The sequence below is a fragment of the Schistocerca nitens genome, chromosome 5, assembly GCF_023898315.1.
Source record: "Schistocerca nitens isolate TAMUIC-IGC-003100 chromosome 5, iqSchNite1.1, whole genome shotgun sequence".
Lineage (NCBI taxonomy): Eukaryota > Metazoa > Arthropoda > Insecta > Orthoptera > Acrididae > Schistocerca > Schistocerca nitens.
The window spans coordinates 385203657-385221495 of record NC_064618.1 but is presented as its reverse complement, the minus strand read 5'-3'; the positions used below and the strand labels follow the sequence as shown (position 1 = coordinate 385221495).

General features: G+C 42.2%; 1 protein-coding gene across 1 annotated transcript in view; it reads right to left on the bottom strand.

The window, feature by feature from the left end:
- Positions 1-17031, bottom strand: part of LOC126259601 (lachesin-like) — a 530351-nt gene extending 513320 nt beyond the window's left edge. Inside the window, exon 1 of the mRNA XM_049956510.1 lies at positions 16878-17031. Coding sequence (XP_049812467.1) covers positions 16878-17016 — 139 coding nt within the window. The 5' untranslated portion in view covers positions 17017-17031. The remainder of the gene's footprint in view (positions 1-16877) is intronic.
- Between the last annotated feature and the right edge of the window lie 808 nt (positions 17032-17839).

Genomic DNA, 17839 nt, shown 5'->3' with positions numbered 1-17839 from the left:
ATGTCACCACCGCCAGTACTCGGCTTCAAAAGCCACTCATAGCATCACTAGCAATGGAGGGTATACAAAAGGTGTCGGAAGGACGCGGGAAACAATGCAGTCGTAGTCGCAATGCGGAAACGGAGAGGTTTATCTGACGTCCAAAAGGGCACGATCATTGGCTTTCGGGACAAGGGCGGAAATATTTCCGAAACAACTAAGTGTCGCCGTGGGCCGCGCGGGACTAGCCGAGCGGTCCATGGCGCTGCAGCCATGGACTGTACGGCTGGTCCCGGCGGAGGTTCGAGTCCTCCCTCGGGCATGGGCGTGTGTGTTTGTCCTTAGGATAATTTAGGTTTAGTGTGTAAGCTTAGGGACTGATGACCTTAGCAGTTAAGTCCCATAAGATTTCACACACATTTGAACATTTTTGTCGCCGTGGTTAAAGTACACCGTGCATATAAAATGGCGCAATCCAAAACCGGCGGCGAAGCAATGCGGTGCTACGGGATAGAGATGACAGGGGTGAACGATGGTAACGGAGATGTGTTCGGGCGAATAGACGTGCAACTGTTGAGCAACTGAGCGCCCAGGTGAACCAAGGAGCTGCCAACATGTCTCCTCGTCAGCCGTTCATCAAATTTTGCTGAGTATGAGGCTCTACAGCAGACGCATGGTTCACGCATGCGTGCAAACTTCTCTTCATCACCGATGAAGGCTGAAATTTCACGCCAGTACCACAACTCCACGACCACTGTGTGGCGACAGGTGCCTTTTCAGACGACTCACATTATATGCTCCGTCGGACTTAGGCCCGTTGGCGTGCACGACGTGAAACGTCTGGAAGGAAACTTACTGCAACAATCGTCGCAAGAGCCCAGGCCAGAGCAGGCAGATTTATGGTCTGGTGAATGTTATCATGCTATTTCCTGGATGAGCTCCTCATTCTGGAAGATGGGACCGTTGCTATTCACAATATACATAAATGACCTTGTGGATGACATCGGAAGTTCACTGAGGCTTTTTGCAGATGCTGCTGTGGTGTATCGAGAGATTGTAACAATGGAAAATTGTACTGAAATGCAGGAGGATCTGCAGCGAATTGACGCATGGTGCAGGGAATGGCAATTGAATCTCAATGTAGACAAGTGTAATGTGCTGCGAATACATAGAAAGATAGATCCCTTATCATTTAGTTACAAAATAGCAGGTCAGCAACTGGAAGCAGTTAATTCCATAAATTATCTGGGAGTACGCATTAGGAGTGATTTAAAATGGAATGATCATATAAAGTTGATCGTCGGTAAAGCAGATGCCAGACTGAGTTTCATTGGAAGACTCCTAAGGAAATGCAATCCGAAAACAAAGGACGTAGGTTACAGTACACTTGTTCGCCCACTGCTTGAATACTGCTCAGCAGTGTGGGATCCGTACCAGATAGGGTTGATAGAAGAGATAGAGAAGATCCAAAGGAGAGCTGCGCGCTTCGTTACAGGATCATTTAGTAATCGCGAAAGCGTTACGGAGATGACAGATAAACTCCAGTGGAAGACTCTGCAGGAGAGACGCTCAGTAGCTCGGTACGGGCTTTTGTTAAAGTTTCGAGAACATACCTTCACTGAAGAGTCAAGCAGTATATTGCTCCCTCCTACGTATATCTCGCGAAGAGACCATGAGGATAAAATGAGAGAGATTAGAGCCCACACAGAAGCATACCGACAAGCCTTCTTTCCACGAACAATACGAGACTGAAGGGAGAAAAAAAAATGGTTCAAATGGCTCTGAGCACTATGGGACTTAACATCTGAGGTCATCAGTCCCCTAGAACTTAGAACTACTTAAACCTAACGACATCACACACATCCATGCCCGAGGCAGGATTCGAACCTGCGACCGTAGCGGTCGCGCGGTTCCAGACTGAAGCGCCTTTAACCGCTGGACCACACCGACCGGCAGAAGGAAGAACCGATAGAGGTACTCAGGGTACCCTCCGCCACACACAGTCAGGTGGCTTGCGGAGTATGGATACAGATGTAGATACAAGCACGCATTATCCTTGGGGATCATGTCCATCACTACATGCAGTTTGTTTTTCCTTGGAAAGATGGCATCTATCAGTAGGACAATGCAATGTGGCTCGAATAGCTCCGGCATGATTTTACCGTACTTCCCAGGGCACCAAAATATCCACATGTGAACCCAGTCGAGAATCTGTAAGGCCATAGATCCCCAACCGAGGAACCTAGAGCAGCTGGCCACGGCACTGGAATAGGTATGGCTCGACATTGCTGACGGTACCTCACAAAACCTCACCGACTCGCTCTCTGCTCGTCTAGCAGCAGTCTGTGTTGCATAAGGTGGTTATTCAGGCTTTTGATAGGTGGTCGCATTAATGTGACTGGATAGTGTAGCAGGTGACTGCACAGAGAACCGAGACCTAGCTTCCAGTCGTATCATTTGTGATACGTGGCGCCGTTGGTGCCAGTCGCCTCTCTCTATTCATTTTAGATCTCTGCAATCGACTCAGTATCGCGTTGCCGTGGTTTCCTCTTTGCTCACTTTTCGGCTATGTAAGCGCACGACGGTGTGGGAAGAGGTCTAGTTTTGGTCGGTTGGTTGGCGCTCCGGTGTGTAGTCTGCTTTTCGGCGGTCATTCTTTGCGTGTTCTCTGCCTCTTTCTGTCACTTGGGCAGTGGGGCTGCGAATGGAGGCGTGCGCGCCGTCGGGAGTGTGTACTGCGTCTAGTGAGAGGGCGACGGTCTCGTCTGTGCTGCTAAACGATTGGAACATGTGGCAGTAGCTTTGGAATGTATCAGCCTGTAACCGGATATGCTACAGAATCAAACGATGGGAATTATTCAGGTTCTTAAAGTCCTGGTGTATGTATGTATATTGAATTCCGTGCTGTTTTGCAGTTAACGGCTCTCCCAGTGTTTGGACGCCCATGTTATCTGTTTCGTGTTGACCACTGGTGCACAACTTACTGAACAATGGTTACCTGTGGGAATAAGCACTTGAGATATTGGCAAGGAGGGTATAACTAAATACACTCTGAAATAACTACAGGTTCGATTTTCTGGCATTTCTTTCTGTCTTCTGCTATTAAGTGTAATCACCTACAGTGGCATTCTTTTGTAAAATTAAGAGATTTATAACATTGTTTTTCTTCTTGTATGCAATTATTATTTAGAATTATAAGACAGAAGATGTGTTCTGGTTTCTACACATTCTGCAGTGTTCTCATGTTGAAATTTTATGTATCGTGTTTCCTGTGCAAAGGAAATATTGTTGTTGTAGGTAGTGATTGCAAGAGATTTAATTTGGCTGCAAAGAGCAACGGTATTCCTGTTTTGAAATTTTCTAATGTTTTAAGGATTGTGTTATTCTGGATACTGCCCAGCTGCTGTGTGGTTTTTAACATATTATTCACAAAGAGAAATTGTGAATTGTTTCTGTTTTTATAATTTAAAAGGTGTCCTGATTCTGTGGGAGTTTTTCTCTCTAAACCATTTATTGTTTGTATGGTTCGTAAGATTCATGTAAAAACGGATTTAAAATTATTTATTGTTTGGGGTAGGCTTTGACACCCGTACAAATTTTCTCTGTTTAGTAATGTTTCAAATTCTATGGTAGTTACGAGTATCGTTCTAGGGAAACAGCAGTTTGCTGTTGTCATGCAACTGTTACATAAAATCTGTTGGAAATTACAAGCCAGATTTCGTGTTTAATTGGTAATTATTGCCTTGTGTGTATTGAGTTGAAGTAACCCTGAGCATGTGTCCCACGTCTCCATTTAACCCTGGTTTACCTAAGAATATATTTGTTAGCCTTTCTTGTTAGTGATTTTGGTACCGAACTCTCCCGTTCTCGAGGTAACGCAGGCCTTCTTGTTTCGTGTTATAAACGCCGTATTTCGTTTTCCATGCTGTTTATCAGCTGTCTATCGATTAGCTTGCTCGATTATTATCGGAGCCGCTGTCTCATTTCTAGGCAATAAATTAGCACGACACCAAGACATTTGATACTAGCGGATTGGTTGTATTCTGGTTGTGAATGGAAACGGAGGTATTTTGGCAGAGCAATGCTTCTAGACGTACGAGCGCCATTTAGAGACGAAGGAATTACATCTCTGTAAACAGCTGAAGAAAAATGGTGCTATTCCTCCGCGTTGGCCTTTTCTTTTGAAATTCGTTGGATTAAATCCTCCACATAATCAGTGTTGCAATACACTGCGCCGCCCTAGGAGTGTGATAATTCCACGTCCTGCTGTCACGAAAAGAGTCTGTTGTTTACTATAATGTGAAGTTGGAGGCAAAAGCTAGTGACATCTAGGTACAATGGAACTTACTGACAAACTGAACTTCTTTGCCGGATCAGAATTCAAACCGGTCTTTTGCGGACAATTCTTCACTGCCAGCACTATCCAGATAGACTCACAACTGACACAAAAAGCTTCAATCCTGCCATCGCCCCTTCTTCTCATTCCACTTCTGAGACAAGCACTCCCGAATACATTGCTCGATTGGAAGAAACGAATCGGACTCAAATGGCTTAGCCATAGTCTAGATTTCCAGAATTAACTTCCCTTTGCAGTAGTGTGTGCTGTTTCTGGTAGAACTGAAGCTATGAGCGTGTGAGTGGTATGGACGAAGGACTTTTGTCACACCTGGGATACTTTGCTTTTTAGATAAATTGGACATACTAATAAATTTCACATCATAAAACCGATGCATGATATGGAAATAAAATAATCCTAGTTCAGTAAACCATAAAGTGTTCTAGAAAAATTCACGAATTTTGTAAAGTTTCAGTGTCCACAGGCCGGCCGTGGTGGCCAGCCGGTTCTAGGCGATGCAGTCCGGAACCGCGGGACTGCTACGGTCGCAGGTTCGAATCCTGCCTCGGGCATGGATGTGTGTGATGTCCTTAGGTTGGTTAGGTTTAAGTAGTTCTAAGTTGTAGGGGACTGATGACCTAAGATGTTAAGTCCCACAGCGCTCAGAGCCATTTAGTGTCCACAGGTTTCTAAGAATGGCAGACATAACGAAACAGTCATGTTAGGTCAGTGTGGTTCCCTTTAAAAGTCGTAGAGCCGGTCTTTGACCAGCGCAAACATTTATACTCTGTTTCGTATACGTGGGTCTGGTTGGTATAACATTTGAACATATACACCGTATTTGAGGAGGAAAGGTCTTTCAGCAGAGCAGACATCATCTTTGAGGAGGAAAAGTCAATATTGCGAGAGATAACAGTTGCAGCAAAATGTTCTTATGGTATATCCCGAATGTTCTCAAGATGTGTGTGTACGTTTCCAGTTAAAAAAGTATTCCAGCTTTATTAACTATCTGTAGGTATCAGTTATAGCTATTGTTTAGACTTTTTACATGTTTCGAAATATTTTAAACAGTTAATAATAAATTATGAAGGAGTAAACCAGTAATTTCAGTTTACTTAGTACTACTATGGAAAATATACTGCTTTTCTTTTTTTTTTTTAATTCTGCGTTGCTTTATGATGGCATTAGTTCATCTCATACGTCTTACTTCCAACGCCATAAATACAAATACAATGGTTTTAAGCCTGTAGCTGAGAGGTTTTTGTCCCAGGTTTAAAAAGTAATGCGGAGAGTTGTTGCTCGTCGATGAGAAATTGGTCTGACGTTGCGTGTTTACACTCTTTATAGAGCCGCAGATGATTGCATTACGCTGAAACCACAATGCTTTTAAACAGATTTGTCAAATTATTATAAATAACAGCTTCATGGCGGACTTTTTTCTTCTCATACGAGTCAAGTGATTTCTACGGTGGATTTTTATGCTTAAATTTTTGAAAGTGTAGGGCTGTAACTGGCCAGCTCTATTGTTCAGTGGGTTACAAGTTAATTTCAGGAACTGCAGATATAACAGTTGCGAGATTAGAATATAATGTTTATGTTACGTTAGACTCCGAAAAGTTTCTTTACATTTCGTTAACATCTTGAAGGTCAAATGTTTCTGGCAGACAACGTTGACAACTGGACAAGCAATAGGGCGGTAGGTTGAACTCCAAGAGTTAATTTCTTTTTAGTCATCTGTATTTCGATTGGTTTGATCCTTCGCTTCATCTCTGCTCGCTTCTGTTAAACTTTTCACAACCAGGTAACCATCACACCCAATATATTTTATAATCTGCTTTCATTTTCTTGTCTGACTGTGCGCCTACCGCTTCTCTTCAGTACGGGTCCTTCCTGCGTCATGTAGTTGCTGGATGCCATAACAAATACCTTACTAGCCTGTCCCGTCTTCTAAGAAAAGTCTTCCAGACACATTCTTTTCCGTTATCTTTTCTTTAGTATTTTATCTATGTGCAAATTTTAACATTCTTCATTAGCATCAAATTTAAAATTCTTCAGTTTCTCCTTCTGATGACTTTAGTGACCTGAGCTTCACTTCTATACAATACTGTTGATACGCTGTTTCAGGACTACGCATTCAGTTACACAGGGATAGAACAAAAATAAGAAACATCTCGACAAATACATGCTTGAACACAAAGTCAGACGCTAGCCGAACCTAGAGGTTGCGATGTTGTACTCGTGCAGGAACGACACCTTTCCAATATCCTAAGTACGTGGCGAGTGTCAGTTGTTCTTAAAAAAGTTTTCTGCGTAGCTGTGAGTGCATTGTGTCGGAGGTAAGTGAATTCGATTTTAGGCAAATTGTTAGTGGTTGTTTTGTGTGTGGTTCCGTAGCAAAGGAGCAACGTATCGAAGATTTGTACCGTATACGTGGAAAGAGGAAAAGCATCATCCACTAAGTCATTAACACGACAAAAGTGTTTGTTGAGTGATCGTGAAAGTCGGCCAGTGAAGAGGATTGTGATGAAAAATGAGAGGATGACAGTAGCAAAACAACCAAATGGAGCTCCATGAACGGGAAGCTGCAGGACGAACTGGAATTTCGGTACAATTATTTAGTGATGAAAATGGTCGTAACATGAAAGTGTGGTGTCAAAGCCACAAAACCTTGACTGCGGAATAACGGAAGAAAGTAATTTAGTCGTATGTCTCTTATTGGACACTGTTCCCAACTTCTGACAGATATTTTCGTGCTCACGAAAGTAATTGTGACGAAATGCGCTGCTATTCTGTGGCCTTTCTATTTCGTCTATCAATCCTGTTCGATGAGGGTCACAGACTGACGAACAACGCTCAAGTAAGCAGAAATTATATGTTCAAAAATGTATGTGAAATCTTATGGGACTTAACTGCTAAGGTCATCAGTCCCTAAGCTTACACACAACCTAAATTATCCTAAGGACAAACACACACACCCATGGCTGAGGGAGGACTCGAACCTCCGCCGGGACCAGCCGCACAGTCCATGACTGCAGCGCCTGACCGCACGGCTAACCCCGCGCGACGCAGAAATTACAAATAAAATAATAACTACCGCTACTGCAAGAAAACACATAGTTAGTTCGAAACGACCCACCGGAAAGCAACTTCTTGACTGTTACGGAAAGTGTTGTAATGGTTTAAGTGACGGTCTGATAACTGTGAACCTGCTGCAGATACAAATCGTCATATTGGCAGAACGTCCTCTACGTGACCCTCTCACTCCACTTCTTCTTTCCTAGCTGGGAATCCTAAATCAGATTTGAACATAGCCAAGTCTGAAGAACTCATTCAGTTCTTTCACGACAGTGTTGGGCCTAATTTCACTGTTAATCTAGCTGTCATTCTCCTTTCTACTAACCCTCCTTTTAATTCTTCTTATACCTCAGGTTATAATTAAAGTGCAACTGCTCACGAGGCTCCAGCGTGAGCTATAACTGTGATATGTTATCGAAACTTGATAGATATGCTAATGCACTAATGCAGCACCAATTGACGCTAGAAAAAAAATTAGTTCCACTTTTGGCCACCAGGTGCAAATCTGGCACTATTCAACATATCGTCGATGTGTCTAGTGCTCATATTGAAGAAACAGTGTCAGCAGCGGTTTAACCTGTTGTACCCTCGTCCCACTTGTATTTATGGCGCCACATTTGTACCTGGTGACAAAAACTGGAACAATTTTTTTTCCTGTTGTTGATAATTCTTCCGGGTTATATGGCCATGGTCTATGGAATTCTTCTATTCCTAACGTTTCGTCCAATACTACGTTGGACATCCGCAGGGGTATGGCTGGTCCTGCTGAGTCCTGCCGACTGACGAGTCGGGCGTCGGAGAGCGGCCTAAATACCGAGGAAAGTGGGCGTGGTCTAACTTGCACATAGTAGCAGAGAGAAAACTAGTCAAAGATAAAACGTAACTATCGATAATAGTCCGTCATAGATAAAAATCACTTATCGATTTTGTAACGCCACTGTCCATATCTAGCTTAATTTCAAGGCCTCTTCTTTTCTATTAAAATTATCTTCATGTTTATAAATTTCAATAGCCTCCCTATACAGTCGTGGATAATAGTTCGTGGTAGCACTTAAAACTGTAGTTTCAGAAAACTGAACTACATGGTCACCTGACTGAAGTGCATGTTCCGCAACGGCCGATTTATCTATTTTTCCCAGTCGGCAAAGACTTTTATGCTCCTTTACCCTCGTATTTACACTTCTTTTAGTAGTACCAATATAATCCTTGCCACAAGTACACGGAATTTTATACACACCACTAGATGCTAATGGTGGCCTTCTATCTTTAACAGAACGAAGTACTTGTCTTATTTTTCTGGTAGGTTTGAATACCGGTTTCACTTTATGTTTCAGCAAAATTTTTCCCAATCGATCTGTAACCTTACTAATGAAAGGTAAAGACACCTTGTTCTTCCATTGCTGTGTACCATCCTAGTCCTTTGGTCCGCTGTAATTAGGTCTTAAAACTCTATTCATTTCTTTGTTTGAGTACCCATTCTTTTCGAAGGCCTGTTTCAGGTTATTCAGTTCCGTATCCAGAAGTTCCGGCGTAAAAAACCGTTTTGCCCTGTCCACTAAACTTTTGATTACACCTCTTTTTTGTTGTGGGTGATGACTGGAGTTCTTATGTAAGTATCTACCAGTATGTGTGCTCTTCCGAAACACTTTATGTTTTAGACTGCCATCGGTCTGTTTCCTCGGTATTTAGGCCGCTCTACGACGCCCGACTCGTCAGTCGGCAGGACTCGACGGGACCAGCCATACCTCTGAGGATGTCCAACGTAGTATTGAACGAAACGTTAGCAATATAAGAATTCCATAGACCACGGCCGTATAACCCGGAAGAATTATCAACAACAGTACCATCCGGTCGTGAAAGCCTTCATTGTACGATTTTTTTTTTCCAACGTAAATCAGTTCCGCGTTAACGCATTAGAATATCTACGTAGTACGCTAAATACAGCCGACATTGAACCTCTGTAGGAGTTGCACTTTAGTTATAACCACCCGCTACTTAAGCCACACTTCGCGCTAAGCGAGCTGTCCATTTCTTCCAACAGGTTTAAGTCTTCTCCCGCACCCGGCCGTACTAATAATGTGTAAGCCGCCACACTGAGCACTGAGACGGTGTGCTTCGCCCCCCCCCCCCCCCCCCAGCTGTTCACCCGCCGGCTCCGGCCCCCTCGTTACTGTTTCAGCAGCGGCGCGGCGCCGCGCGGACATTGACGGGGGCCTCGACAATGGCACCTACCGAGGCACGCGCCGCGCCAGCCGCGCCGTGAGGGGATACACGTCACCCGCGCGCTACTACGCTCATTAAGTTTTCAGCCTAAGCGTTCGCGTGTCTTGCGCGCCGGCATAATTCTCTACAAAGTTTGTACAATGGGATATGCTGCATATTACAGCGAGTGGCGTGTTCGTCTACATTGTTTACACGCTTCCTGGGCCACGGCTGCCTCCCCTCGGTCGGCAGAGGGGTACGTCAAAGGAGGGAAGTTTTTAAAAGGTTGCCCGTCAAGGGCGCACAGCCTGTTGTAATTAAAACATGTTAAAATGTAGGCAAATTTTCCGGCAGGCCAGCTACCGCTTTTCCATACCGACCACAAAGGCCCTCGCTTTGTTTTGAGCTCCCCTCCAGAACCACTAATAACCGCACATACCCGATTATATTTTCTTCCGGTCTCAAAAATAGGGACTTTCTTAAAAGCTGATCCACTGGATCGGCGTTGACTCCAAGAAAGAAAAAGTATATGTTCTTAATTCTATGCATTGGGTGTACCACAATTCGTTAATATTTAAAGAAAGATATATTTGACAGTCACCAAGTGCTGTTTAGGGAATCAGTGTGCCCACAATGAGACTCCAACATTTTAATATCTTTCTCATTTCAGATGGTGGACCTGTGAATGCTGAAGGGGCAGACAGAGCAACTCCTCCGTTCTGTCACTCAAACAATTTCATATGAATTTAGTTTAGCTTTGATTTTATTGTCTTTAATTATTTCAATTGGTAGCTTTAACATGTTTGATTTTATAAATTATCAGGTTTATTGCTGATTTATTATTATTTCTTTTCTCTTAGCTTTAGCTTGTTTTGCTTCTTGTTTAGCCATTTGTGGTGTGCAAATTTGATACGCCCAGTGGCTGTAGTGGAGCTACAATCAATTGTTTTAGTAAAATGGAGGATATGAAGGAGAGTGCACAAGTGGTCTGGTGGTATACAGAGACAAAATCGATGACTCAAGTGCAAAGAAACTTTCGTCGAGTTTACAACAAAGCGCCCCCGTCGTTCAAGACTATAAAGAAGTGGTGTGATCAGTATTTGGCTACTGGGAGTGTTGCGAAAGGGCATGGTGGTGGTAAGCCTGGGATCAGCGAACATCATGTGGAACAAGTGCAGCGGTAATTCGAACAAAGTCCACAGAAGTCAGTACGACAGGCATCACGAGAACTTCGTATGAAACGTTCAACAGTGCTTCATCAGCGATTACGTTTGTACGCATATAAAGTACAGGTTGTGCAAGAAATCAAGCCTGATCGACTAGATCGAGAAGAATTTGCATGTGTCCTGTTAGATCGCATTGCCGCGGACAAGACATTTTTATCACGCGTGATGTTTACTGACGAGGCAACCTTTCACGCGTCAGGGGCTGTCAATCGTCACAATGTGCGCTTCTGGGGGTCCGAAAATCCACATGCACCTAGGGAACACATGCGCGACAGTCCGAAAGTTAAGCTGTGGTGTGGTTTGATGATAAATCGCATTTTTGGGCCGTTTTTCTTTCAGGAGCCGACTGTGGATGCAGCCATCTACCTGGACATGTTGGAGCAATTTGCCGTGCCACAGATAACAGACCTGCAGCCAAATCTGTTTCAACAGGACGGTGAACCACCCCATTGTACCCTTGATGTCCGAAAATTTTTAAATGACACATGACACGATGGACTGGCCGTGGAGGTCCAATTCCTTGGCCGCCACGTTCGCCCGACATAACCCCCCTCGATTTTTTCTTGTGGGGCTATGTGAAAGACCGGATATACGCTACACCAGTAAAGGACCGGCAAGACTCGAAACAGCGCATAACAATTGTCATCAACTCTGTCACAGAACAGATGCTCCGCAACACATGGCACGAAATCGATTATAGACTTGATATTCTTCGCACTACCCGTGGCGCCCATGTTCAAGTGTACTGAATCGTCCACCTCTGTATGAAAGCTGGCCGGTGTGGCCGAGCGGTCCTAGGCGCTACAGTCTGGAACTGCGCGACCGCTACGGTCGCAGGTTCGAATCCTGCCTCGGGCATGGCTGTGTGTAATGTCCTTAGGTTTAAGTAGTTCTAAGTTCTAGGGGACTGATGACCTCAGCAGTTAAGTCCCATAGTGCTCAGAGCCATTTGAACTATCTGTATGAAAACTTGATGAGCTGCTGTATGATTTCCCTGTATTTGTTCGTCAATAAATTGTGCTTCCTCTCAGATTTTATGAGTTCAAATGTTGGAGTCTCATTGTGGACACTCTGTATAACTTTACTAACCAAGGAAATAATTTTCCTGAATCAGTCTGCTGGCATTCTGGATATTTTATTAATAAAACCGTCTATATCGCGAAATATAGGTATGGTACTTTATTTAAAACGTCGTTTACGCTGCTGCATCATTAGATGAGAACTTGTTGTTGTGGTCTTCAGTCCGAAGAATGGCTTGATTAAGCTCTCCATGCTACTCTATCCTGTCCAAGTCTCTTCATCTCCGAGTAACTACTACAAACTACATCCTTCTGCATCACCTCTTGGTCACCCTCTATGATCACCCCCCCCCCCCCCTTTTATCGACCGATCCCATCTTGTAGTCGGGCTGTGCCACAAATTTCTGTTATCACGAATTCTTTTCAGTACCTCTTCATTAGTCATGTTCTGTAGCATCACATTTCAAAATATTCTGGACTGTTTCTCGTCCATATTCCACTTCCATATATGATTACAATCCATACAAATACTTTGAGAAGAGACTTCCAGACAAATCTATATTCGATGTTAACGAAGCTCTCTTCATCAGAAACGCTTTTCTTGCCACTGCCGGTCTACATTTTATATCCTGTCTACTTTTTCCATCTTTATGTCGCTGCCCAAATGGCAAAGCTCATCCATACTTTAAGTTTCTCGTTTCCTAATCTAATTCCCTCAGCATCATTCGATTTAATTCGTCTGCATTCGATTACCCTTGTTTTGCTTTTGTTGGAGTTCCTCTTGTATCCTTCTCTCAAAGCACCGTCCATTCCGTTCAACTGCTCTTCCAAGCCCATTGCTGCCTCTGATAGAATTACAGTGCCACCGGCGAAGTTTTTGTTTCTTCTCCCTGTACTTTAATTCCTACTCAAAATTTTTCTTTGGTTTCTGCAGAACTTAGAACCTGTAATGTTACGCTCAGTGTCTAAGCTACGCCTAAGCCGGCCGTACGTTTCATTGATTGACACTGAACGTCGTTTTACAAATTCTGAGTTTTGATCTGATGATACCAGAAACCGAAATGACGTTATAAACTAAGTAGCTTATATATTAAGTAACATAGATGGTTTTATTCGAAAATGAAACAGTCATTCACTAACAGTTTCGATCAACTGCTCATTATGTATTTTAAATTATTTTCGTCAGAATGTGTTGTATCGTTGTTTTTCTATTATATCCACAGTAAGAAGATGCCATACAAACTAACGTACGTACTTTTACGATGCTTTATGAATACCGGTCGATTCAAACTGGTAGTGAATAAATGTTTATTTCATCAAATCTCTTAATGATTTGTACATATAACTTTTCTTTAAGTACCTCACAATTTGTGGCGTCGAACAAGATGTCATTGATACCGGTAGATAAATTAAATTCGCAGTAAATCCAAACAAATACGCACAAGACATTCCGACTTTTACTGTTACGTTGCTAGCTATCTTTGGGCCTCATTACCTCATAAACCTCACATCCCGGATTATATTGTACAGTGTATGACTCGCTCCAGTGAATGGGTATCGTACGTTTCGCGGTAACTCAAATATGTTATAATACGAATAAACGTACTGTTATGGTGCAAGACAGACTTCTTGCGGAACAGGAACGTAACCAGATCTGTATCGAGTCTGCACTCCAGTTTACCGACAGTTGGCCTCATACGCTAGTCAGCCTAAGCGTAGTTTTTGGAATCTTTCCTACAACATATGACTGGTTTCCATGTTCCCCTGAGAAATACAATATATATAGCAGTTGAAAAATAAAAATATATAGAGTAAAATTTAAATTATGCTTACGCAGACGGCGTAGACTTTATCCTCCGCCTTAGATTAAGATATAGCAAAACGAATACGAACTGAAATAAAAGACATTAAATATCGAACAGAAAGCGTGCACTGTATCACAATGGCACTAACACTAGTATAGATGAAGCGTACTGGACTACTACATCTTTCTTCGAGTCTCCGCATATGTAGTTTTGACATATTCATGGCACAGGTGAATCATCAGCAAAGCTCTGTCTCCATTCTATAACTGTAACACAACAAAGAGGGAAAGCAACTGCTCGTATTACTAAACAATTATTTGTAAGCAGTGTATTAGTACGCTACTGCCGTTCTAGCTTGAACCTTTTCTTTGCACTGTGACACGTTTTAAATTGTTCAGTCGACTTAGTGGCAGTGTATGAAAACTTTACTATAAATCCCTTTCATCCATTCTCACAAAAAGGGATATCCAGATATAAATTTAATAGTGAAAGTAGGAAATGTCGATGTCTGTACTCGCTCATCAATGCTACGTTGCAGGTGCCGATTAGTAAATTTAGATATTTCGTAAGTGCACAAATTTTGATCATCAGCCTCGACCCTTTTGTGTAGCACATCGTGCACAACAAATTTTAGTGGTGCCCAAGAGCACATGATTATGGCACGACTGAAGATCGGCGACAATGGTACAATAATTCACTAGATCCTTACAACTGCCAGCTGTGTACGTACTTCTCTGATAAGTCTCGTGCAAAGGGTAAAAATGCTTCCTCCTAAGAGCAACGATCATTTTTCTTACTGTATGCTGGTCGTCATTTCAAAATTTCATCTACGTACCTTTATTTACAAATGACTGAAATCTTATGTTGTTTCGCAGCTGCATTAATTACGACTGAAATTTCAAAGAAAAGGACATGTTCGTACCATTCTAGATTTTGCAGACATTGACAATGTCCAGATGTAGGAATAAGATTTGTTAAGAATTACCTCCTCTACCGTAGCATTCAGCTGTAGTAATAAGCAAAATGAGCGTCTGCCGACAATCAGAACGAAATTTAAAATTGTTATGGGGACTTTCCTCTACTGTATACAGCTTCATTCATAATTTGGTTCTCTTTAATGAGAATGGAAAACAGTTTTTACACCAAGCAGTAACCAACAGGTAGCTAATTGTGAAAAGGTTTGTTACAGCCTAGTAAACAGCGGTGGAATATACCTATTCCTCTTATATCGTGCAAATCTCACAACTTTGAGCTCAATTTATTGATTAAGAACTTATATACAACCGTTTACGTAAAAGTTTAACTCATTTTGGTTGGTGATTGTAATCTGCATTATAAACTAAAAAATTCCTAACGTTCGCTTCCCGAGTGATGCACAGACGCGGTATTGACTGTGAGGGTCAAAATTTACAAAGCCATTTCCCTTGAAACGTTATGGCCAGTCATTAGCAAATACATCTCACTTCTGTAGATTATTTCAGACTCTGAGTCTCTCTCACAAGTTTATAAACAAAAGTACAGTTCAACTTTCGTCTCTTATAGCAGAGATGTTACGACGAAACTAACGTAGGTGGTAGGCTGTCGTGAAATAGCAGCCTATCGCCTGGCTCTACTGACCGAGCTAGCGAAACATGTGACTTTCGCTGCACTTCTCGCTGCACAGTTTAATAAGCGGGACACATGGTCTTACCTGAACCGCTTTATTCATGTGCGAAAAACGTTCATTACTTTTACAACCTCCACATTCTTGATATTTAAGCATGAAATAAACTATAGCTACGATTACTCGAGAGAAGTCATTTAATGAAATGTTCTTGCTGTTAATAACTAGTTTAAGGTCATATAGTTCCCATATTCAGATGAGTTATGCGGAAAATAATCTTGTAATTCATTAAGAAGCAGCTGGTATTTTTTTCGTAGTGATAAGTGGCAATCACAGAGATCACAATTATCCACATTGGGCAAACGAAATTTAATACCTGCAGTACGCAAGTTAATTTTAGAATTTATTATAACAGAATTTATATTCGATGATAATACTTTTGCCGAGTAGCTGAGACCAAAGTACAGAAATTAACAATACCAGTAATAAAAATATAATTTCTCAGACCTTACAGGTGGCATATTGCTAAATTTGTCTTTATGAAAATACGCTGCAAGCTAAGAAGAAATACTTGGTTGCAAACTGATACTATCACACCAAAACCTGTGCATGAACATCATCTTCGTGTAACTTTGCAGTAAGAGTGCTGTAACATACCTGAAGCAAAAATAGCTTCACCATTCAAAAATTAGTACTCGAACATATTTTTATTCTGGCGGTTATTAATTATTTTTGTCACATAGTTCATTCTCTGGTTATATCAGTAGTATTTCCTTCAGGCTGAAATATATAACAAAAAAATTGAAGATGGGCGTTGTGTTCCCCTGAGGCAGTACTCCTAGTTTCTATGAGATAGTTAAACCTGCATAACCCTTTTTAAACATCATTTAAGCCCGTTAATCGCTGTCGTTATTTAAAAGACGTTTCAAAGAACAGGCAGTAACGTATATTGCTAAATGTTAAACAGATTGCGTCTTTCTGCAGTTTAGAAACTATATTTTAATCGAGATATACTGAAGGACTATCCGTTAAATGACAAAAATCATCGTATAAGCCATTATCTGAGACATTTACTATAGTCGTCATCACTGAGAAACTCCAAGCCAGAAGATAACACGCATATATCTGCTAGCAACAACTATAAATTCTTACGTTGCTGGAAAATCCAGATAACCTGGGGCTTTTCTTTTTAGGAATATATACATCACAGATTCGAGAGAAGACGGAAGACGCTGTGTTTAAAATATCTACAACATTCACTCTGAAATATAAGACTATGACGAAAGAATCATTTGCGATGGAGATACTGAAGCAATAAATAAGAACATAATCCTGGTAGGTTGTTTGCAGGAAGGATATACGAAATAATCAAAATCGTAAATTGAAGTCAGGCTGGGAAGAACGGGGAAGAAGTATTTTAAAAGTACAAGAAAAGAAAAAACAAGCAGTGAAGATTAGAAAAATTACCATTGTATATGCATAGACACACAAGTTTTGTTTCCATATTGATTTGTTTTTTAATATTCGCTGGCCGTGTAACTAGATGTTTTCCAGTTTTCGGTGAGACACCAAACGTCTCTTGTTATTTGAATCGTCGTTATGACTACGCAGAACGAAGAAGGTGGCTCTCACCAGAGTAGTCAGGTGAGGCTACGATGGCTGCGGCCGCGACAGCCAAGCAGGCGGCCCCCAGAAGCAGCAGCTGCAGCGGCGCGGACATCGTGCGGCTGCCCAGACAGGGAGAGAGTACGCAGCGTGTGTGCCGCTCCATGCGTGCGCGCCGACACACGCATGCCGACTGGCCGCCGCGGCGCCTGACTCGTCGAGTATACCAGCCCGCGAGACGCCGCCGTTGCGCAGGCGCAGATGCGGCAGGGGAGGACGGTGGCGCCTGGCTGGTGGGCAACCACGTGCCACTCAACAGCCACCTGCACTGCCGCCGAAGACGTGCCGATATCTACCTGAGTACACGTTGTTTTTGAAGGTGATCTGTCCATATAACAGTGTACAGGGAGGAGATTCAGATTTCTACTAATCTGAAACCGATACAGACTAAGCATATTACCTTAAGGAAACACAGTAACTACATTGTTGTTTTGCTTTGTGCACATTTCAGTCTCAAATCACTCAGATGTTATTGTTATCAGTTATAGCTTTACACCACTTCGATGGTCTGTTTGGAAACAAAGAAATAGAATGAGAAAGTGTTTACACTATCAGTACCTCACTGAGACTGTTCAGCATACGAGAAAGTACGTAGCATAATTAACGGGGTAGGACGTCGAACGGGCCGACTTCGAGAAGCACCACAGGACATTTTAATTTTCACTGTCTATACTTTTACAGATAAATTCATAGAACTTTGTCAGCATGACCAGGAAGGATTCAGGATTCACACTCATAGCAGTGGAAGTTCAAAAACACGAAAAAATAATATTTTTTCAATGTGAAATTTCATGATTTTTTTCACTTACTGTTGGCTGCATTTGTTGCTATAGGTACACTTTTCTTCGTAAGTAAGAGAGATTCTTCGATGAATTTTGCACAGCTTACAAACCATACTTACAGGTGTATGAAACTCTAGAATTTATTCA